At 41.9% G+C, this 24,095-nt stretch overlaps 1 protein-coding gene across 3 annotated transcripts in view; it reads left to right on the plus strand.

Moving 5' to 3' along the window:
* Window positions 1-3,675: 3,675 nt before the first annotated feature.
* Window positions 3,676-24,095, plus strand: part of EPS15 (epidermal growth factor receptor pathway substrate 15) — a 211,933-nt gene continuing 191,513 nt past the window's right edge. For all 3 annotated transcript variants that reach the window (XM_029617440.1, XM_029617441.1, XM_029617442.1), the window contains exon 1: window positions 3,676-3,940. In XM_029617440.1, coding sequence (XP_029473300.1) covers window positions 3,914-3,940 — 27 coding nt within the window. In that variant the 5' untranslated portion in view covers window positions 3,676-3,913. The remainder of the gene's footprint in view (window positions 3,941-24,095) is intronic.

A 24,095-nucleotide genomic window follows, 5' to 3' on the forward strand; every position in this document is an offset into this window, starting at 1 on the left:
TTACGGCGGTTACTACCCCAAATCAAATAAGCCTGATACTTCACTTTCAATGCATATACAGCATAGTTCTCTGATTCAACGGCAGGGGAGAAGAAAAGAGGGTTCGCACTCACAAAGCGGGGAGTAGCTGGCTTGTTACGGCGGTTACTACCCCAAACCAAATGTGCCTGATACTTCACTTTCGATGCACATCCAGCATGGCTCTCTGCTTCAACAGCATGGGAGAAGACTGATACTTCACGCATATCCAGCATAGCTCCCTGCTTCAACGGCAGGGGAGAAGAAAAACAACCAATAAGGGCTGTATAACATAGTCTGGGTAAAACAAAAAGCATGGGTGTAGCTTGCTTATTGCGGCGGCTACTACCCCTAACTAATCAAGCTAGATATTTCACTTGGATGCAGCTCCATCACTGCTCTCTACATTAAAGGTGGGGGTGGAAGGGAAATAGAACCAAGAGCTAAGAGAAACAGATAAGTATGAGAGAAAAAATGTGTGAGGCTTGCTGGGCAGACTGGATGGGCCATTTGGTCTTCTTCTGCCGTCATTTCTATGTTTCTATATTTGTGTGAAACTGATGCTTGATACTCTTAGTCATTTTAGCTTTTCACATGTTTACAGACTGAACATTAACAGAAAGTAAACATTTTATTGTAGAGATTTTAGAATCTTTTGAATGAATATTTTACAAAAAAAGAATAACAAGCATTTTGGAAAGAGCCATCATATCCATCAATAAATATTAATATCATTAATTGCTCCATGCCAGTAAAAAAAAAAAAAAAATCCACTCGCAGTCAGCGGATGGTAGAAAGCAGTATAGTACAATATCAGTCTTACAAATTCAGACTCATGATACATGGCACAGCCTCTCAGTGGAGATGGTAAGAGGCAAAACTAACAGAATCCAAAACAGCCTGGGATAAGCACAGAGAATCCTTAAATACAGAGATGTGAGGATAAAGCCTGAGATCAGGCAGGGTCTGTGGGATCCTATAAGAATGGGCAGGCTGGGTGGCCCTCACGGTCTCTATCTACCAGTATTTTTCTCTGTTCCTATGAAAGGGAAATGCATTTTAACCTTCAAATATCTAATGCAGGTCACCAAGCTCAGAAATTAACTTAATTACTTTTTATGCATTCTTTGTATAATGGCAAAATGAATGCATTAAAGGAAGACTGTGTCCATCCCTCCTGGTGCAGATTAGAACACTAAGCGATATCCAAACTGGTGAGATAACCCCTTAAAAAATCTTGACTATATTTTAATTTCCAAAAGCCACAGGCCCGCTAAGATAAATCTAATCTTAACATTAACTAAACCTCAGAATCTAATAAGGGGTCTCCGTAGTCCATATCTTGTTTCTCAATGTGTTTCCTGTCCAACAGATTCCTTGGCCTGGCTATAATCTTAAAAATAATATATATTATTATCAAAAACTATTCTAAATTTAGCTGTACACAAGACAGCTTCTGTACATTAATTCTAGTGCAGTCTTTCCTCAACAGAGCTGAACTTTTGACAAAGTTATATGGCCCAAGTATGGTCAAAAAGACATGCACTCAGTATGGCCCATAATTCAGGATCTGTTAAATCTTTACAAGCTCATTATTAGATCTTTCCTTGATTCCATGAAGAAAACAATTAATCTTGTTGGCATTGCTTTCTTTAAAGAAAGAAAGTTTCCTCCAGAGAGCCAACATTATTTAATAATTCACTTGTATAAGTTATGAGGTATTTTAAAAGGGTCCAGAAGTACTAAAGGGATTTTCTCATTTTGTGTCTGTAGAATAAATGCTTAGTACTGTATATCTGGTCCTATATTTTATTTATTTATTTAAAGAATTTTTATATACCGGGGCACGTAGCAAAACATCACCTCGGTTCACAGTGTAACATAACATAGCAAATAGCTTTACAATGAATATAAATAACGGTTCACAATATAAAATGATATAGTAGCAGGCTTTACAAAAGATTATTATCTGCTTGTAAACTATATACAAGAGACTGAAAATTAACTATATACAAGGGAGGATGCAGTCAAATTTGACTGATAACATGGGCAACAGTAAAGGTTTGGGGAGGAGGGGGGTGGCGGAGAGGTAGGGTGAGCTGAAGGGAATATGGAATGGTAACATGGGAAACAGTAAAGGTTAGGGGAGGAGGGGGGTGGCGGAGAGGTAATGTGAGCAGAAGGGAATATGGAAGTCGGAGGAGGAGGGAGATGAGAAGGCGGGTAGATGCGGGAAGTATTAGTAAGTTTGGATCAGGTAGGGGGGTAGAGTTGTAGATGTGGATGGTATATGCATTGTCGAAATGGTATATGCATTGTCGAAATGGTATATGCATTGTCGAAATGAAGTAATCCATTAAGCAATGCTGTAAGAATCAATACCAACAAGGTTTTAGTTCTTTCTTTAAAGAGAACCAGGAAAATCCTCTTCAGACCTCTACCAGCATGTTTGGATCAGGTAGGGGGGTAGGGGGGTAGAGTTGGGGGGTAGGGGGGTAGAGTTGTAGATGTGGATGGTATATGCATTGTCGAAATGGTATATGCATTGTCGAAATGGTATATGCATTGTCGAAATGAAGTAATCCATTAAGCAATGCTGTAAGAATCAATACCAACAAGGTTTTAGTTCTTTCTTTAAAGAGAACCAGGAAAATCCTCTTCAGACCTCTACCAGCATGTCCCATAAGCCTGGAGTTCCTTAGGGGCAGGAGTGATCCCCATTTGCTCCTGCCCTACTGGCACCATCTTTCAAAATGTTGCCAAATGGCCTATATCTTACCTTTGCCCCACATGTGTGAGACAAAAAAAGAGCCTGGGGTCAGCCACGACCATTTTGTAATATGGCACTGGCAGTGGGGGGAGGGGAGAGCATGTTACAAGGTCTTGTGGCCCTTTCATGATGGCAGCCAGAAGCATCACCAGGCACCTTAGCCTAGCGATACACTTCGGGGAACAATTCGCTACATCACTTGAGGTGTAGCTAACTTTCCTGGAGAAGCAACGTTTTTATTGCAAACCATTATATTTGTTATCGTAGTAATGAGCGATCATTACTTATTATCTAAGGTTGTGCCACATTTTTTTGTAGTGAGCTGTGAAAACCCCAAATAAAGTGCATTTTTCGCAAATAGTGCACATTATTTAGCTGATAACGTGATGGATTATTCTCATTAAAATGCATTTTCTGTTGAACGACTGGCACATGTTTTTGTTTTATAAAGGAAGTACTGTTGAAATGTCGATGATGTAACCGTTCAAAAAGTGGAATTGAAACACTTGTAGAGCAGCAGACACCTATTTTTAGGATATGTATATACATTTTAAATAAAAACTCCCTATTTTTTTTTAGAGGGAACTTGCTGTGTGCACCTGCATTTTGCTTTGATTTTACAGCTGCACAGTGCAGAAACTTTGGCCATAATTCACCAGTTTGCTTTTTATTAACCCCCCCCCACCCAAAAAAAAAAAAAAAAGAACCACGGGAACACAAAAGCAAAGGAGTAAGCAGTAGAAAAATATTAATAGCATAGGATTTTAAACAAGATATGATATTATCTTGCAATGTAGCAGAGATTTAGGTTAGACCTGAAGAGGGAACACGTTAGCCGGGGAGATTTTGGTTTGTTTTTTTTTCTTAAGAGCAGATTAATGCTGAGTCTGGGATAGGCTAGGACGGTGCATGAAGCGGAGAGGTCCGCCACTTCCAGGGCACAGACTTGAGTAATTTGGGGGAGTTTTCCGAGCAGCGTCAACACGTCAGCAGGGAGCCAGGCTCCGGCTCCGCGCTCCAGGCCCGGGTTTTGCGGCGGGCGGAGCTGCCCGAGTAGAGCGAGCCGGGGCGCGCTCGGTGCCGCCGCTCTCGGTGCATGATGGGCTGAATGGGAAGGCGAACAGCATGGCCGCCAAGTTCTCCCTGACACAGGTAACCTTCTCCTGCCCGGGCCGGCCGTTGGGCGCTGGGTGTCGCGCGTGCCTCCCTTGTGGGCGCTTGTGGTTTTGTTTGCGGGGGGGGGGGGTGAAACATGTTGGGGCGGGAATGGTTTGGCGCGGGCCAGGACTTGGACCTGCTTCTGTTTGTGTTGAAGTTTACGTGATTTTGGGGGGGGAGGGGGGAATGGCTTTGAAAGCGCAACCGGGAGCGGGGGGGGGGGGCGGAAGTGGCTCCGGACGGGGAGAAAGTTGCTGACTTGGCTCCCGGTCCCGCCGCCTCCTCCTCGCATCCCGGGCTTTGCGTCGGTGTGAGCCGAGTGGAAGTTTCCTGCTGCTTCGGGCAGAAGGAGATCCCTGGGCCAGCCCTGTAGTGCGTGGGTGAGGAGGGGATGTTGGAGGCCTCGGCGGCCCTGGCGATGGCTTCTGGTGACAGAGGCGTCAGCTTGGTGGCCCCGGGGGACCCCGCCACCTTTCAGTTCATTTCCCATTCTTGTTCGAGATTGTTTTCGGCCCCGGCCCAGGGTCCTGAGCCCTCCCAAACTTTGTATAGAAGTTAGAACTATTGTACAGAGTCCGACCTCCGTGGACTAACTCAGCCAACTTATCTACCCCCCAGTAACAAGGCCTGTGACGCCTCGGACCCCAGCATCTCATGCAGAGCCCTGGGCTGGCTTCATTCTTGATCCATAGTAATAAAGACTTGTTTTCTTGCTCCCCCCTGTGTGCCATAATTACTATGCACCCATTGCTATGTAACCTCACCTCACCCCCGTCCCTCACCCATTGCTAGTATTAAAACCTGTTGTAACACACTTTGCACTCTTCGGTTGGAAAAGCTGATATAAAGAAACAATGATAGTGTTGGGCCTGAATGACTGTATAGTGCTAATAGTAGTAGTACAGCATTTTGGGATTTTTCTTATATTGGGCCAATAAAAAGTATAGTGGCCTACAAAGAATATAGGGTTTTTTTTCACAGTTTTATGTAGCTTTTTTTATCCTTGGCTTTTGCTGTTTCCTGTTGTGCTGGTTCAGAACATTACACTAAGTGAGGGCTGAAACTACTGTTCCTATAATCAAATACACACGGAAATCAAGCACCTGTGAGTTCCTGCTAATTTCTGAATATTGTGTTTTGTATTTCTCTTTTTCCAGCCGAGGGCAACTTCCATACCAAATTAGATAAGAACATAGGAAGTGCCATCCTGCCCCTGACAGTGGCCAACCCAGGTCACAAGGACCCCACAGGATCCCAAAGAATAGGTCCAGGCCTTTTTGTTTATAAACAGGGACAAGCAGTAGGTTTCCTAAGTCTACATGATTAATAATGTTTATGGACTTTATCTTCAGGAACTTGTTGAGACCCTTTTTAAACCTGGCTATGCTTTCAAAACATCATGTGGCAACAAATTCCACAGTTTGATTGTGTGCGGAGTGAAAACATACTTTGTCCAATTTGTTTTAAATATGCTACCTATTAGCTTCATAGATAAATATGTACAGTACCTGAATGTAATTCATTTTGATGTGTCTGAAAAAGTGGTATATAAATCGATGTCCCCTATTACTATTGGAAAGAATAAATAACCATCCCTATTTACTGATTTACATGTCTTAACAGCTTCTCCTTTCCCTCTGTTTCTGCTGAGCCTCAGCTGTTATGACTTTTTACAGGACCTGCAACAAATCCCACACAACACTGTGGGACCAGCGTTTCCTTATACCACTCCCCAGTGGCAAGATGTACCAGGGTTCCTGACATCTGAAAGTCAGATCAAAATAGTTTGAAACAGTTTTATTAAGATTTAAAATAGAAAGAAGATGTTGCAGTGCTCTTGGATTTCCCCTTTCCCTTCGTAAAGTAGGCTAAAAAGAAAAGTGTGCTTATGAGATCGCCATGTGTTTGTGTCCTTCCTTTGTTTTCTCCTCCTGCCCTCCACCCCCCCCCTCCAATACATTTGTTTAGTGGCTTTTTGACATCAGTTTTTCAGGCTGTCAGGGAGTCCAAGGGGATCCTGCCAGGTATATATATATATATATTTTTTTTTTGGATCTATCATTACATGCAGATGCACACATGTCCAGAAGGAGGAGCTACATTAGTTCTGTGTGGAACTTCTGGATGGCTCAGTTAGGGGGAGGGGGCAAGAGAAGGCTAAAATGGTATCAGCTAAAGAGGGAATAGCATAAACACAGAATAATTCTCTGTTGCTAAAAATATGTATAAAAAAGAAGTCTCTGTTGTATTCATTTATTGCTGGCCGGATACTATTCAAAGTAAATGATAAAAAAGACATGGGAAAGGTGGGATGCTGGAGGGAACTGTGGAATCTTGTATGCTCATCTACCCAAGATGGTGAGGGATAAATGAGGAACACAAAAGGGACATTAGATAGTCTGCCTTTTTTCCAAGGATGGTCTCAAGGGGGATTGCAGTACAATTTAAATTAAATTTACTGGTACAATATAACGAGAGTAGGTCAACTTATAATTTTTTGTTAATAAGAACATAATTGTCATACTGTGTCAGACTAAGGGCCCATCAAACTTAGACCTAGATTCATAATTTTGCTGTAAATTTCACGAGAATAGCGCCTGACAGAGAGAGAGACTCTTTATAAGGCTCTCATTTAAGTAAACTATTTATACCACTGTAAGAGGGGCAACTAGTAACTCGGGATGAGGTTTTGGTGGTAGCCTAGGTTTTGGGGATCAGTTTTACATGCACAGTCAGAGCTACGAACAGCATGGTAGACATCAGTGAAGATTTTATGTGATTTGAGGTGATGTTAGGTACACACTGATGAGATTTGTACAATGTACTCTCAACCTACCTTAATGCACTTTCTACCTAGATGCTATCAAGTTAGGTCGAGAGTACAATGTACAAATCTCATCTTTGTGTACCTGTCATCACCTCAAATCACACAAAATCTTCACTGATGTTCTACCGTGCTGTTCGTAGAACTGACTGTGCATGTAAAACTGCCCCTCTAAACCTAGGCCACCACCAGAACCTCACCCCAAGTTCTAAATGGCCCCTCTTACAGTGGTATGAAAAGTTGACTAATATGTGTGCCTCCCCAGAGTCGTGCTCTCTCTCTCCTTCTCCCTGAAACGAGATTTGCGATATTTATCACAAATCCCAGCTCAGACATAACGCACAGCTGTCGCAGGCATAATGCCAGGAAAAAATGTGCAGATATTTCCGGCATTAAATCCCACGATAGCGTGCATTACCTTATCGCATGCAACGTTGAGCACCCTTCATTTTCATAAACTCCCAAACTCCTCCCACTTTAAAAATTTGCATATGTATCTCGCAATATGCTGTTTATCACAATTTGAAAAATGACCCTGCCAGGGTTCTGTTTCCAGTAGTGGCCAATTCAGGTCACAAGTACTTGGCAGGATCCCATGCTGCTAACACCCAGGGATAAGTAGTGGCTTTCCCAAGCCTATCTAGTTGTTAATGGTTTAGGGACTTTTTCTCCCGGAACTTGTCCCAACCTTTAAAAAAAAGGTTAGTGACTAGGTAGACTTGGGGAAAGCTATTTCTTATCCCTAGGCATTAGCAGCATGGGATCTACAATGTGGGATCCTGCTAGGTACTTGTAACCTGGATTGGCCACTGTTGGAAATGGGATACTGGCATTGATGGACCCTCAGTCTGACCCAGTATGACAGTTCTTATTCTTATTCTTTTTTTTTTTTTTTTTTTTTTTAATTTAGGAATTTTTACACAATTAAAAGCATCCACTTGTTCTTAAGTACAGAAAAGTAAATGATAAAGAGGAAAATAGAACAATATTGTCTCATCATATTGTCATCTGTACTCAACACAAATAGAAGAAATCAGGGAGAGAAGGAAAAAAATCAGAGCAATTAACTCATCTTAGAAATGTCATTTCAAACTATTGGGAAAACTTGAACAGATCCGCCACTATTTAACTACTATCACACCAAGCAGCACGTCTATGTGGGATTAGAAAACACAACACTTGCAAGGAAATTGCAATTTGAAAGTTGCACCTTTTTGTGCAACTTCCTCCTTCATATTTAGAAATAATTTTCTTCATAATTGTGTCTGTTTAACCAAGTCTTGGTAGCACCATATTTTCTGACCAAAAAAAAAAGAGCTTGGTTATTCCTGAAATATTGTTTAAATATATTGTTCTTATCCATCAAGATAGCGAAGGAAACTAATAAAGGTCTCCGGTGTGAGACTACCATCTACTGAGAGGAATCCAATAAAGTAGTTAAATCCGGCAATGCTTGATTTTCTATATTTCCTTGTAAGCCTTTGTAATTACTGGTTTAATTTCTTCCAGTACTTGTAATATTTGAGATACATATAACTTAAATAAATCTAATGGAGAAATATTCCTAAGAACCGGGAAATTTATAAATCTTAAGTTATGTGCGCTCAAATTATTTTTGATCTTTTCCAATCTCTTATTTATCTCACAGTCATTCAAAATTATAACTGACTGAGCTTTCTCCATTTCAACAATTCGACTTTCTATCTTTTCAATTTTATTGTTTTGAACGGCTATTTCAGTAGCTTTTTGCTTCACTTGGTTTTTAACTTTCAAGCACTTCTTTTGTTAGTCCCAATATTTATTTATTTATTTATGTATTTATTTACGAAAATATATATTTTTTTTATACTGGTATTTGTGGGAACATCATATCAGTTTACAGATAACTTAATATTACAAGAAACAAGGTTGGGGAGGGGGGAGAACAGGATGACAGAACGCAGTGTCCTTAAGAAACAAGGAGAAGTGACTTTATGTACAAAAGGGGATAAAATACTGTACAAAGCATTTGCAGGACAGTCTGTTATGATGTAAGAAAAGGATAGAGAATGTCATGTGGAATAGCATAATATAATATACAGCATAATAACATATAAAACAAGTTGATGCACATATGAGGAGTGTGGGCGTTAATGGATGGGAGGTACAAACATAGTGCGATGTAATAAAAGTAATGCATATACAGGGAGAAAGGTGGATAATAGGAGGAAGGGGATTGTACAACTATACAAGGGGTGACTGAGGGGAACAAGGCAATAAACAGGGATGGGGTGAAAGAAGGTAGTAGGAAGGGGGAACAGGATAGAGCAGGGAGAAGATTACAGGGCTATCAGTAAACTGTGGCAGAGAGAAAAGAAGGCAATGGAAAAAGATAGAGGGAGAAGTAAGGAAGAAGGTGTAAAGATGACTGGGGAATAAGGAGGGTCTAACGGGATGAAGATAGCAAAGGTAGATAACGAAAGGGGTGACTGGAAATAAGGGTAGGTGAAGCGGGGGGTGGGGGGGGGTAAGCTGGGAGAAGGTGCAGAGCTGAGGCAAGAAATGTACGGGCCAATAGGGGAAAATTAAAAAAAAAAAAAGAGAAAAACTAAGGGGGGGAGCAGGGCAAAGAAGGGGAGGAGGAGGGGGGCAGGGGAGGGTGAGGAGGGAGGGGAGCGGGGGGAGGAGGAAACTATTCTGGGTACGCTTGCTTGAAAAGCCATGTCTTAAGTTTCTTTTTGAATTTTTGAGTACCTGGCTCTAAGCGGAGGTCAGGGGGCATGGCGTTTCAGAGGGTGGGGCCTGCAATGGAGAGGGCTCGTGTTTAGTGGAAAAAAGGTGTGTGGTCTTAGGGGAGGGAGTAAATAAGCAACCTTTGTAGGCGGATCTCATGGGTCGGTCAGAGGAGAGGAAGTGAAGGGAGTTTTGAAGCCAATGGATGTTGTGTGTGTGTAGGGTTTTGTGGGTGATAGTGAGGGTTTTGTAGATTGTGTGAGGAAATGGGGAGCTAGTGGAGTTCCTTGAGGGACGGGGATGATATAGTCGGATTTGCGGGTGTTGGTAAGAATTCTAGCTGCTGCATTTTGTAGTATTTGTAGCGGTTTGGTGATGAAAGGGAGGCCAAGCAGGAGGGAGTTACAGTAGTTCAGTTTGGTAAGAATAGTTGCTTGGAGGACAGTACGGAAGTCGTGGAAATGGAGCAGGGGTTTGTTTTTTGAGGATCTGTAGTTTAAAGAATCAGTCTTTTATGGTGGCATTGATGTGTTTTTTTTCAGGTTGAGTTGTTGGTCGATGGTAGCACCGATATCCTGTACACTGTGTAAGAAGGTTATCGAGGGGGGGAGGGGATCACTATATGGGCGGGCAATATGTTATTTTGTGAGGATATGATTATTAGTTCAGTTTTAGACATATTTAAGGCCAGGTGTAGGTTGGTGAGGATGGTGTTTATGGCTGAGAGGCAGTTTTCCCGGATCTTGAGAGATTTGGGTAGGGATTCATGTATAGGGATAAGGTTCTGAACATCGTCAGCATAAATATAATGTTTGAGGTCAAGGTCAGAGAGGATTTGGTAAAGGGGCATAAGGTATATGTTGAAAAGGGTGGAGGACAGGGAAGATCCTTGGGGGACACCTTGAGTTAAATGGATGGGGGTGGATTCCGCATTACCAATTTTGACTGTGTAGGCTCTGTAATCGAGAGAGGATTTAAACCAGAGGTGAGCTGAGCCATTAATGCCAATTTCTGATAGACGGTTCATTAGAATAATGTGGCTTATGGTATCGAAAGCAGGTGAAATGTCTAGTAGGGCGAGAAGATAGGATTGGCCCTGGTCAAGACCTTTAAGGAGGGTGTCAGAGAGATTGGAGGGTTTCAGTATTGAAGAACCTGCGGAAGCCATATTGGGACAGGTAGTTTGGCGTTGTGGTTTTTTGGAAGGGGGTTCATGAGGGGGGTGGTTGAGGGAAAGCTGCGCAACAGGTTTCTAATTTTATTATTAAAGGACTGGGCAAGTTCTTTGCATTTACTTTTGGATTCCTCGTCAGAGATGGGAGGGGGGGCTATCTTTGTGAGTTCTGCTACAAACGTCAAGAGGGCCTTGGCATTATACCGGTAATATGGCCTTTTCCAAAGACTGAAAAGCAATCCATATAGAAGAAAGAGTTATTTCAGCTGCAGGCATTGGCAATTTTCTTGCTTAGAGGTTTCCTGATCCACCTCTCTTCCCACATCCGCTACTGCACTGACGCCATTACCAAGGCCAGATGACCCAAGCAAGCCAGCAGAGTCCAACCCTCCTCCTCCACCACCTCCATGGGGCTCTACCTTTGTTTGTTGCTCCAGCGTAGTAAGTCCAAATGATGTTATTCCTCATCCGACCGCTCCTGCCTCAACTCAGAGTGCCTCCGATGGGCTTGCGGTTTCCTGTAAACTTTGTCTCTCATCTCGGCCTGGAGGCGGCGGTCTCGCTGGTGATCCAGGGGTTAAAGATGTTTCAGTCAGGGAAGCTAGCTCTTGCTCCTCAGCCGGCTCCTCAGTGACCCGTTCTCCCGGCGTTATTTGAGGCACTGCCGCAAAAAAGCTACCAATCCGGGGCTGAGTACTGTCAGCAAGAAAACATTCAACCAGGAAAAATTACATATTCAAATGGAAAAGGTACGCAACGTGGTGCAATGCTAAAAAGATTGATCCTTTCACTTGCACTCTGGAATTCTTACTAGAATATCTGCTTACCTTCTCAATGTCAGGCTTGGCATTGACATCCATACAAGTGCACTTAAGTGCCATAAAGGCTTACTATTCAACACTAGAAGGACCTTCCATATCGACTCATCCGCTTGTATCTCACTTCACGAAGGGCCTACTCTTATCTCCGCCCTCCAGTATAGAAGCCTTCAGTTCCATGGGACATTAATATTGTATTGGGGAAACTAATGTATCCTCCTTCTGAGCCTCTGGAGTCAGTACCTTTAAAGTACATGACATGGAACGCAGTCTTCCTCATAGGGGTGACCTCTGCAAGGTGAGTAAGCAAGCTTCATTCGCTAGTGAACTATTCCCCATACTTGCAGTTCCAACATGACAAAGTCTTACTGCGTTCACATGCATCCTTCTTACTAAAGGTTGTCTTGGCATTCCATTTGAATCGATCCATTTCTCTACCCATAGTTTTTTCCAAAACCTCATGGAAATGAGAGAGAGAAGACTTCACTCTTTAGACATCAAGAAAGCCTTGGCCTACTACTTCATATCTTTCAACCTGAACACACTGGGTAAAGCAGTAGCTAAAAGAACATTGTCAAATTGGATAAAACAATATTATACAGTTCTGCTATGCATCCCACTCGGATAAGCTACGTAATCCTGTCAAAGTGCATCGTTAGGTCAATGGCTGCTTCAATAGCACATCTACATAATGTTTCAATTCAAGATAGCTGTAAAGTAGCGACTTGGTCATCGATTAATACTTTCATGTCCTATTACTGTCTCGACCAGCAGTCAGCGGCTGACAGTGCCCTGGGATCAGCAGTGTTACATCATGTAGCTAAAATTGGAGGGCTGTCAACATAGAAGGCGGGGTTGTACACAAAGATGAAATACAATCAAAATCCAGATCAATGTGTTTCGTATTTAAGCAATCCTCAGCTTGGGACTCTCAGATAACATGGTTATATATCGACTGAAAAAAGCAGTTTGCTTATCGTAAACTGTTTTCCGTAGATAGGATGATTTAGCTATGTGACCCCGCCCTCCTCCCTGGTCAGCTATCTATTCATGCCACATGAAGAAGCTTAATCATCAACTGAGAATAATCTGCAAAGCAACCTGCGGGAAGAGCCGCACAGGTGCATTATCTAAAGCTCTGCAAGCTTAGAGAGACAGCTCCACCCTGTGACGCCTGGATGATGTCACCAAGACAGCATGACTGAATCCTGCTATCTATGGAAAACACTGTTTACAGTAAGCAAACTTGATTTTACTTTTCAATCAATAATATTGTCTGTGATTTTCTCATTATGCATGTGGATGGAATACAAAGTTAGCCTATCAAAGCAGCAATGTGGTTTTATGGGAGGCAAAACTACCCTGTAAAACAAACACAGAACCCCATACCAAAAACAGTTAATGTTTTTTGAACTGTAGATGAAGGTTAAACCTGGCAAAATACAAATTTGTCTTATGAAGGAGAACCTAAATGACCGTAATGGAGCTGAACTGCTTATTTCCTTTTTTTTTTTTTTACTGAAATATACTCCTAACTAGAAAGTAATCTGGTTCCAGTCTGCTTGCAGCAGGGTGTGCGGGAGGAAGCTGAACCTATCCCCCTGCATGAGCTTCAAACAACTTTGTCCCCGGAGGAGCGAAGGCCTCCAGAGAACCCGGCAGAGGCAAGACTCTCCGGCCAGCTGCACAATTGGGCGAAGAAGAGGAGGGTAACAACTTGAGCTTGGAGAGCAGGAGTGATCATGGAGGCTTATTGAAGTCTCCCGAGGAGCCCGCCGGTGAAGGAGAGGCTGCAGCCAGCACAGTCACTCGACAGTCGGAAAAGGAAGTACTGTATGTTTATCTATAAAAGAAGGGTCACTTCCTGTATCCAACGAGATGCTGGTCAGATAACCTTTTTACCTCCTAAGAAAGATTTGGTTAGACCTCAAGTAATGTCTTTAGACACTACATGGGACGTGATCCAAATTTTAATGACAGCTTATTTCAGCTTTTGTAAATCATATGGACTCTCGTTGAAAAGGTGGCGGAAGAAAATAAAACTTCTCGAATATCCTTAGAAGAGCAATTTATAGAATCTTCTAAATTTCAACAGAATATTATGAGAGAAATTCAGATGCTGTTAAATAAGACAGAACAGTTAGAAAACTAAATAAGGGGAAAAAAAAATCTCAGATTTATAAATTTTCCTAAAGATCCTTTGGTTCCACCCAGGGACATGTGGAAAAAATAATCTTACTCCAACTTTGAAAATTCCTGAATCAACATTACCTTTGATGTCTAGAGTATATTATATCCCCTCATTTAAGAAGGATTCTACTAGTGGAACAGGATTTCAGGTTCTTACGCCAGTATCTCCTGAATTAGATATTACTAACATTTTGGAAACTACTCAAAAAGTTCAGGTTATACCATCAACACTGATTGCTGGAATCGGATAAAGAATGGATCCTATGGAAGTTCTTTCGTTACCGTTTAGAGACGTTCTTGGGTTTAAAAGTTGGTGCATATCCAGATTTTGCAAGGCCCACCCAAATGAGGAGAGCATTTCTTCAATTGAGGCCCCAGGATTTACATTTGGGTGCCTTTTTCTTATTAAAGTTCCCATGTAAATGTGTAATTAAGTACCATAATAAATCATATATTTTCTTTTCTCCTCAACAGCTTTCTAACTTTTTTTGAAAGAGAAAATGTCTTTATTTTCTAGTTCTTCCCCTTTGGCTCCTGAATGAGTGCTTTTTGGGCTGTAGCTTAACTCGAACATAATTATAGCTTCCTGTTTAACAGATTCCATTTTCCTAATTTTGTTTAAAATTATTCCTATGGTTGTGCTTGGATCCACATATTGAGGACTTTATATGCAGAATATTAGTTTAGAATTTGTCTATTTTTCCTGTAATTGATTTTTTTTCTTTTGGTATTTCTGCTTGCAAATTCAAGTTTACTTTTTGAAATTAAATGTGAAAAATTCATAAATAAAAAAAAAATTTGGTTCCTACTGAATCATTGGGGAGCCAAGATAGCCCGCAGGTCGTTGGTTTCCCTCTTTCTCCTCCTCTTTGACATTTCACTGACTTTTATGTGGATACTTTTGAAATGGTATTTGGTGAAGGGCTTTTTTTTTCCAGGGGTTATTTGCCAGTATTGTGTAGAAGCACCTTTTTCCTCCATCTGCTTGATTTGGCCTATGGTCCCTCAAAATCAAAACACAACAGCATCCTGCATGTTATTACTGGCACATTTTTCAGGGAAGGTAGCACTATTGACAAAAAACAAAGATGAATTACTCTGAGAGTCCACTGGTTATTTCCTTCGTTTGCTGTTAGGTCATCAGGAACTGTATTTTCAGGGGGGGGGGGGGGGGGGGTCCTGTTGGTTCAGCTCCCTTGGAATTGTGGGTGCCCTGCTCCTTCTGACATTTAATTTTATTTATTTTTCCATTATTCTGCCTTTTTCCAACGAGTGCAAGCTACCAAGGGTCCTTGCTTCCTTAAAGCAGATTAGGCTCAGAGGGCAGAGGTTTGCAATTAACTCTGGTCAGTCCTTGAATGAATGAGGCATAATCAAAGTTTTATCATATCAAGGCTTGCCCCTAAAGGCGGAAAAGTCATTGCACACTGAGCAGAGGCTCTTGCTTCAAGGTAGGAAGAGTTATAGCCATGTTCCCATTCTGCAGTCACTGTGCATAGCTCCACATGTTAGTATTGCATTTCCTTGTCACTCTGCAGTGAACTAAGAAATGGATTGGTTTTTCAGTCCATGAAATAACCACAGGATTATAGTGGGTTTAAAGTACATATTAATGATCTTGAATGGCAAAAGCTATGTTGTTGAGAGTAATAAACTGTGTCTTTAGTTATGTAACTTGTGCATCTGGATGTAATATTTTCATTTATAGGAATTTCTTACAATGTAAAATAGCATGCCTTATGGCCAGGTTTTGTCTATCTGATTTTTGTTTTGGCACAATATCTTGATGTATGTACTTGGCTCTGAGTGACAGTAATTGATCCTCTTGGGCTATGAGTAGTGCTCCCTCATCTCCCCCCCCCCCCATCTCGGAAAACCTGGACCTAGGACAGTAGTGAGTTTTCCAGTTCTTTGTAGCACCTGAAGGTGGCCCCTTGCCTTCTGCAGTAAGTGCCTTGTGAAAAGGGGTTACAAATAAAAGCTAAATTATCATTTTTTAATTGCTGAAAATTCTTTTCAAAGTTTGGGATATATGTATAATTAATAAAGTATTCCACTTTTGCTCTTGTGAATAAGTAGAACATTTGTTTTCGCACAGGTTGTATAGTAAAATACAGATAACAGCATCTGAAGAGTTCTAGTGAAGTGTTGGACCATACCTTACTCAAAAGATACTACCTCATTTCAGAAGCCAAGGTGTGTTTCTGAAGCTGCTTTACAAAAAAAAAAAAAAAAAATTGGCGTGGCTTTACACACATCAGTCTGTTCTCAATCTTGAAGATTTTGGTTGTCTGCTGTTTTGTGCTTTCCTGGGTATGCAGTTTACAGCTCTAGTACAGTGAAACAGTTTTGTTTGTGTCATTTTGATAACCATGAGGCTGATGTAATAGGGTGTTCTGGGCAGGGTACCCAGTTTGATTCACAGTTATGCGTACATTTTTTCTGTACAAACTTTATTGCTGCTGCAGCAAGGAGTTTTGCACACAAAAACTGTGCACATAAATAGTGTGCTTTTATTTAAAAAAAAAAACTTATAGCCCTCAGCCTCCTAGTAATTTGGGGTGGGGAACAAAATAAGCATACATAATTTTAAAGCAAAAACTGACCAGCAAGAAAAAAGTCATAAAAACTTAATAGAAGTACATCACAATGGACAAACTGCAAAAAGCCCTGAGAATGCATAAGAGAAGAATGGAAAGCAAGGAATAGTGATCAAAACTCACATGCAAATGCTCTCTTGAAGAGAAACGTTTTGAGGGATTTTTTTGAAAGCTCTTGAGTCTGAATGTTACCTGTTTCATATGGTAGGGAATTCCACAGACTCAGGCTGGCCGAAAAAAATGCCCTTTCATGCGTTTCTGTCAAGCGTGCCAGTCTAGAGGAAGGGGATGTCAAGGGGGTCCTAGTTAGCAGACTGAAGTGTACGTGAGGGGGTATAAACTTTCAATGTGGCCATGATCCAAGGAGAATTAATGTTAAGTAGGTTGTGAATTGTGTTAGCAACACATCTTTGAGCCAGAAGCCAATGTAGAGAGTGGAGAGTAGGCATGATATAATCGTATATTTTGGCTCCTGTGAGAACCCTGAATCATTTGTAAGGGTTTCAGCATTATTTGAGGAAGTCCAGTGTATAGCGCATTACAGTAGTCCATCCCTGAAAATATAAGGAACCGTAAGACAGTACGGAAGTTATTTGGATTAAGAAGAGGCTGGAGACGATATAGCTTACAAAGCTGTGCGAATGATGATTGTACTACAGTTTTGATATGTGGTCTCATTGAGAGGGCAGGGTCAGTTATGACCCCTCTAAATTCCACATCTTCTTGGAGATGAGTATGTAACTGAAATGTCAGAGGTGGGAATGTTATCAAGTGGGAAATGAGAATGAATAATCTGAGACATTGAGGGGACATCCTGTTATGGATATTAGAGAGGCAGAAAGAAGCAAATTGTGGAGTAAGAACCTAAGTGGAATATATTGGAGAAAAGAATTGTGTGTCGTCCACATATAATTGAATTGCACATCAAGGTTGTCTAATAAAGAGGCATAGCAGGGTGAGGTGTACATTAAACAGGGCAGCTGAAAGGGCCAGTCTCAATGGGGTGCCAAGATGAGGTCTCATTGTTAATTCTCATCTGTTGTGAGCAATGCGAAAGATATGACCTACACTAGGTAGATACGGTAACTGGTCTTGTTATACCAAGGGCAGCGTGATTTTTAGCACCCTTGCATGGAAATCCCATGCTAATGAAGGCATTACCTATTACCCTCCAATGCAGAGAGGTGCATTTGTTTACCTCATGTTTTTTTTTGCGCTGGAAACTTAACTTCTAGTTGGAGATGACGTAGAGTATCCAGGGCTAATGTTGGTGTATGGGTGGAAGCTGGAGCTGCAGTGCTGGGATACATGGTTGGGATTTTATGCAAAAAAAACATGCTTTGTGCACAAAATACTTATTTTCTGTGCATAAATATGATTTATCTGCACCAAAAAATGCTTTCTTTGCAGAAAACACTTTTTTGTGTGCACAAAGTGTTTTCTGCATTTAAATCCAGAGTACATCATGCTGTAGTCAAGTTACAAGCACAACAAAAGCAAGAAGTACAAAATTGTGCTCCTAACTCAAGTTATCAGGATTTTCTTGTAGAACACACTGTTTTGCACATATATTTTATGAGCAGAAACATTTCTGTACATAAACCATGTTTTCACACACAAATTGATTTATGCACATATGTCATGTTCTTCTGTGCTCTAAGCCTTTTCTTTGTGCATATTTTATGGTTTGTGTGCATTTTTTTTTTAAACTCCCAATGCGTTAGCATGTCATTAGCATATTCCATTGGGAGTTAAAAAAAAAAAAATCTGTGTTAAAATTTCAGCGCACAGTTTTGTCATTCAGCTTCTTACCTTGGCCCTGTTTTAGTCTTGTCATAGTAGTACAGAAAAGTCAGTTATTAGGATTAATTCTGTTTTTTAGACTAGATTTTCTCGCTACACCCAGAGTCTGATCATAGGAAAGTAACTGACATTTTTGGGAATGTTTATTGTTGGCTCTGTTGGACATAGAGTAAGATAGATCAGTGTTTCCCAACTAGTGTGCCTTCAGACCTGATCACGCATGCCATGGGAAAGTCACTACTGCTTTATGCTCAGATTCTGAGCTCTATCTCAGCACCTCACAGCATCTAGGAGTACCAGCAGTGGCTCTTAAATATGGAGGATGTATTTCTGAGAACAAGTGTAATCATGCATGCCTCTCCTTAACTACAGCATGAGCCCTGGAGTGTGGTAATTAATGAGCAGTATGCAGGATATGGTTAGCTGGGCCTTGCTTTATGTGGCATGTACAGGGCACACAGCACTGTCTCCTTTTCCCGTTCCTGAGCTTTCTTCTTTGAGTACTTCTAGCCTCTCTTATCCATTTTGAGCAAGATAGAGCATGCATGGAGCCCAGGATGTGTCCTGGGAACAGCAGCAGTAGAGGAGTTCTGGCAGCAACGTGTGGCAGCCAAAATAAATAACCAAGTCAACTGCCCGCATCATATCGCCCGTGGGAAGATTGGCTGCCACGGCATTCTTCTGCCGAAGTCCTCCGGCATCCCCGGACCAGCTAGACGCTGCAACCCACCATGTTTCCTGGAGGCCTAGGGGTGTGCGTGCTGCGCGGCCCAGACTGAAGTACCGGCGATGGTGTGAAACTCGGGGGCATCTCCCGAAGATGATGTCACCCTCGACGGATATATAAGATCTTAGAATTTGCTAACAGATTGAGTTAGCAAGGGTTACTCTACCTAAGCTACTCTGCCTCCTCGGACTTACTAGGGATACCCGCTCCTCGGGGGCCTCGCGCTCTCCTTTGTTTTTCAGGTGACAGTCTGGAACCGGTACTCGCTCCTCAAGGGCCCTGGTTCCTAGACTTACTGGGTACTCTCTTCTGCCTGGAAGTCATCACTGCCAACTACATCAGTGAGTTACCATCGCGCTCTCAGAGCTTTCCCTGGAACCAGGTACTTGCTCCTCGAGGGCCTATACATTCCAGCTCCTGGGCTTCTGAGACATTGTGTGAGTGTCACCATCAGGTTCTGTCCATGAACTCTGCATACCCTGCCTACTCACTATATTTCAGTTTCTCTACAGCTCAGCCTCCAGGGATCACTGTTCCAGTTTCAGAGGGACTACAGCCCAGCCGGGCATTCCAGCTCACTACTGCCATCTCTGGTGGTTCAGTATATTGTCTAATAAAAGAACTAGTGTGTGTCTGTCTCCTAACTCTGAGCCTGACCAGTGGTCCCTCTCGGGATCTTCCCCCGGGGGTGTGGTCATCTGCCACCAGTCCAAGGATCCACCCACAACTCTCCTAAATAACAACAGATTGCTAATCCCAAGCAGACTGTTAACTCCGAACTGAACACTAAGTTGTGAAAGGGTAACTTTTCCAAAATATTAGCTAGAGTAGGTAGATTAGATATGGGTCTATAGTTTGTTACGGCATTAATGGATAAATTGCCTTTCTTCAGCATTGGAATAACAAGAGCTTTTTTGCAGAACTGAGGAACACTACCTTCAGAGAATGAAAGGTTGACAATAGTGGTGATTAAAGTCAAGAAAGCTATATTTCATGTTGAGCATAGTACTGACAGGGTAAGGATCAAGAATACAATAAGAGGACCTTGAGTATAGGGCCTTTTCAATTTTGGTACTTGCCATGTCCTCAAATTGAAGTGTACATCGCGTTGACACTGCTGGTACTCCAGCTGTTGGTTGCTGCTGTATGCTGCCAGATAACTGGTCTGCTGTTAATCTAGTGCTGGCAGGCCTTGGCTCAAAAAATTAATTTGTTTGCATTTTGTAAAATAAGTTTGCATTAAATGGATGAAATATTGGAAGTAAGAGCCTAGGACTATCCTTATTGAGGAAGAACCTACTGCTGCTTACTTGTCTTATGACTTTCCTGCCTAATTCCTTCTTTATAATTTGAAGTAGTGCCAGTTTTACATGAAACAAGTTGTATAGATAATTACCTTGTTTCATCATTTTTTTTAAGCAGTAGCAATTTCTACTTTATACAAAAAATTGTTTGCAGCAAGTAAGAAAGTGAAGGGAGGCATAGAACAGTTTGCTCTATCTGCTTAAAGAAATGAATCCATCGGTTTTGTCAAAACCTGAAAAAAATGTATTTCTCCTACTGCCTTCAGCCACCTTGCTATAGACCTCATTTTTGGAGCAGGTAGGAAGTGCTGCTGCTTTAGTGCCATCTTTCTACCCACTATTTTTTTGTTGTAAAACATTGTTTTTAATTTATCCCTTAGTATGTCACAGACTTTATTCATCTGGGCTCTTGAGGAAGCCCGTGGCAGGTAAGCCCTTCTATAAATGAGCCAAAAGCTCTGATTACCTGATGTCTGTTGTAATTATGTGTGCTTGTGGATCCTTGGGTGCTGTGAAGGTGTCCACGTCCATGGAGAGGAGCCCCGTGAGGAGCCACAGCATTGGGCTAGGCTTGTACTACACAAACACAAGAGTTCTTTTATTAAACAGCTTGAAGAGAACCACCAGAGGTGGCAGTAGTGAGGCAGTCTTAGTAGTTGCAGTCTCAGGAACCTCGGCAGAGGGAGCCCTTCTCTCCTTGATGACGTCAGGAGGTTCCGCAGCAGGTCTCCCAGCGAGGAGATACTGTGGATGAGATAGACTGAGAGAGTACTCACTAGGTGTTTGCTGTTGATATGCGATTCCACCAGGTCTGTTGTAGAAGGTACAGGCACCGCGGCAGGGAGAGCAGGCCCTCGAGGAGCGAGAACCTGTTCCCTGTACGGCACCTGAAATAAAGCAGAGGGCCCCCGAGGAGCGGGTATCCAGGTTAGCATATACCCCAAAGGGCAGAGAGAGAACTTCCTGCGGCAGCACGGAAGTGGCAGAGTAGCATAGACAAGAATGGATTTGAGTCCTTGCTAACTCGGAGAGCTAGCAAATGAGTGAAGGTAATATACCCGGATGGTGTGACGCCAGCATGAGGGAACGCCCTCGAGGTTCGCACCAAGGTTCATGCCAAGGTACCTACTAGGGCGTGCACCTTAGTAGGTACCTGGGAGGAGCAATGGCGGGAGGCTGCACCATAGCCATTCCGGGGACACCAGAGAGGTCGGCTTGTAGATGTGGCAGTAGCCATCTTGCCCAGGTAAGCGGGAGGAGCCGTGAATAAGGTGAGGCAAACGGGGCGAAGCCGTCGAGGACCAACCGATGCAACAATGTCAAGAGCTAGATGCAGTTCCTTAAAAGCTCTTAACTCTTTGGATAGGTTGAATAGCTGGTGAAAGCAATATTTTACTTTTCTGCTTCTCAGGCATAAGAAAAAGGCGTGAACTGCGAGTGGTGTGTTTGCAGCATTTCTAGACCCAGTTACTAAGGTGATTTGGTGATAAGTATTGTAGCTTTACAGTGATAACTATTTGCAATCCTGCCTGTCCTTTTGCATCCCTTGTCATCTTAAGATCTTTGAATGAGGCTTGATTTGTATTTTCCATTGCTTAAGATCTTTCACTTGATTACGTCTTGCAATAGAGTGTTCCTGTATGCAGATGTTATGTAGTAGAATGAAATGCCACTAGAATGCTGTTTGGAAAAAAATTCTCAAGTTTAGAAAGCCAAAACATTGTGGTTCTTTAAGAATATAAGAACTACCTTAATGGGTCAGACCAAGGATCCATCAAGCCTAGTATTCTGACTCCAAAAGGCTAATCCAGGTCCAAGTAACTGTCAAGATATTAAATAATAGATAGATTGCATGCTGTTTACATCCAGGGATAAGCAATGGCTTTCCCGAAATCTACCTGGTTAATAATGGTTTATGGACTTTTCTTTCAAACATTTGTCCAAACATTTTTTTAAACACTGCCTTTACCATATCCTCCAGTGATGAATTCCAGAGCTTAATTGTGCATTGTATGAAAAATATTTTCTCTGATTTGTTTTAAATATGCTATTTAATAACTTCATGGAGTGTCCCCATGTCTTTATATTTTTTGAGTTAATAACAGATTCTCATTTACCTGTTCAATTTTACTCATGATTTTATAGACCTCCGGGCCTCATTTTCTAAAGTATCGCAGGCCTGCGATACTTTAGAAGATGAGGAGTGGGGGGCCGAAACGGGGGACGGGCCTGCGCTAGCCGGCAGCGATCGCACCATCGTGGTGCGATCGCTGCCGGTTTCGCACCCAATAGCGCCACCATAGGAGATGTAGCTATTGGGAGCGAAATAGGCAGCGAAAAGGCACTGTCCGTGGCGTCTGCGCAGAGTCGGCCCCGGTGACGCGCCGACTCCGCCCCCATCCTGGTATCGCACGCAATAAGGGACTTTTCGCGTGCGTGCGGCTTGGAAAATGAGGCCCTCCATCATATCCCCCCCTCAGCTGTTTCTTCTCCAAGCTGAAGAGCCGTAACCTTTTCTCATGGGGTATCTCTCTGTCCCCTTTATCAATTTGGTCGCTCTTCTCTGTACCTTTTCTATTTCTGCTGTATGTTTTTTTTGAGATGTGACAACCAGAATTGCACACCGTACTTTTGTGTGGAACAATACGGAGACTATATTCTCCGTTTTATTCTCCATTCCTTTTCTAATAATTCTTAACATTTTTTGTTTTGAACTCTGTCGCATACTGAGCCAAGATGAGTCTTAGATTCTTTTCATGGCTAATGACTCCTGCTATGGAACCTAACATTGTGTAACAAGAGTTTGGATTATTTTCCTTTGAAATTGTCCACATTAACTGTCACCTGCCATTTGAATTCCCAGTCTCCCAAGGTCCTCCTGCAATTTCTCACAACCTGCTTGTGATTTAGCAAATTAGAATAATTTTGTCTCGTATGCAAATCTGATCACCTCGTTTCCTTTTTCAGATCATTTATAAATATGTTAAAAAGCACCAATCCCAGGAATGCATTTTCTTGATTTAACAGAGAAAATCTATTACTTTGTATATGTAATATGGCTTTTATGGCATCATATTGCTATTTTTTTTTTTGGGTGGGGGTTTCTCATCGAATTTAGGTACTGTATTAAATGTTTTGAAACATGGAAGGGTTTTAACAGTATTATAAGCTTTTGGTACGTTATGTATTTCAGAACTATTTTTAGCATGGATTTTATGTTCTTCGCTTTGGCTGTATTTTGAAAGAATATAAAAAAGCCAAATGTTAGTCATTGAAAGTATTGAGCTTTGACAAAATATTTTTAGCATTTCAGTAAATGAAAATAGGGCTGCCAGATGGGATAGGCAAGATGGGCACCAATGTGCCTTGCCAGGGAGTGCAGTGTCAGTGCTACATCTCACCATTGTATTGACAGGACATTTTAGAGTTCCTACTCAATCATTACTTTGTGGCCATGTCATTGGAGGGGGACCCAGACTGGATGATGGGCCGGCCAAATCATCTAAGGAGTCCAATGGTTGGCCCTGTCCCCTTGTGCATTTGGTCCCACCTCCAGACTACCCAGGATACTGCTTGGCCTGGTGTTAGGCCCGATGAAAAGTTCAGTATCTCCAAATGGGTTAGTTTTGTGCGTCAACTTTTTATATACAAGAGATCCTTAAAGTTAAAAGCTAAGTACTCTGGCGAGTCATATAAGAATTGAGGACCTTGAGTGGGGAATTTGTTGATCTTTGCTGATTTTTGTTTTGTTTGGGAAACCAATAGTTAAGTTAAAGAATCAAAGACTTTTGAGTATCATGGTAGTGTGACTATTTTAAGTGCATATCGAGCACAAACTCAACAAAATTTACAAAGGAAAAAAGATGATCTATGATTATAACGTAGGCATTAGCATGAAATGTACATCGAATAACAGTCGTATAAGAAGGTCCCCGTTTTCACACGTGCAAATATTTTAAGGGTCAAATAGAAATACAAAAAGAGAAGTTTTTTGTTA

The sequence above is a fragment of the Rhinatrema bivittatum genome, chromosome 10 (assembly GCF_901001135.1).
Source record: "Rhinatrema bivittatum chromosome 10, aRhiBiv1.1, whole genome shotgun sequence".
In the NCBI taxonomy this organism is placed as follows: Eukaryota; Metazoa; Chordata; class Amphibia; order Gymnophiona; family Rhinatrematidae; genus Rhinatrema; species Rhinatrema bivittatum.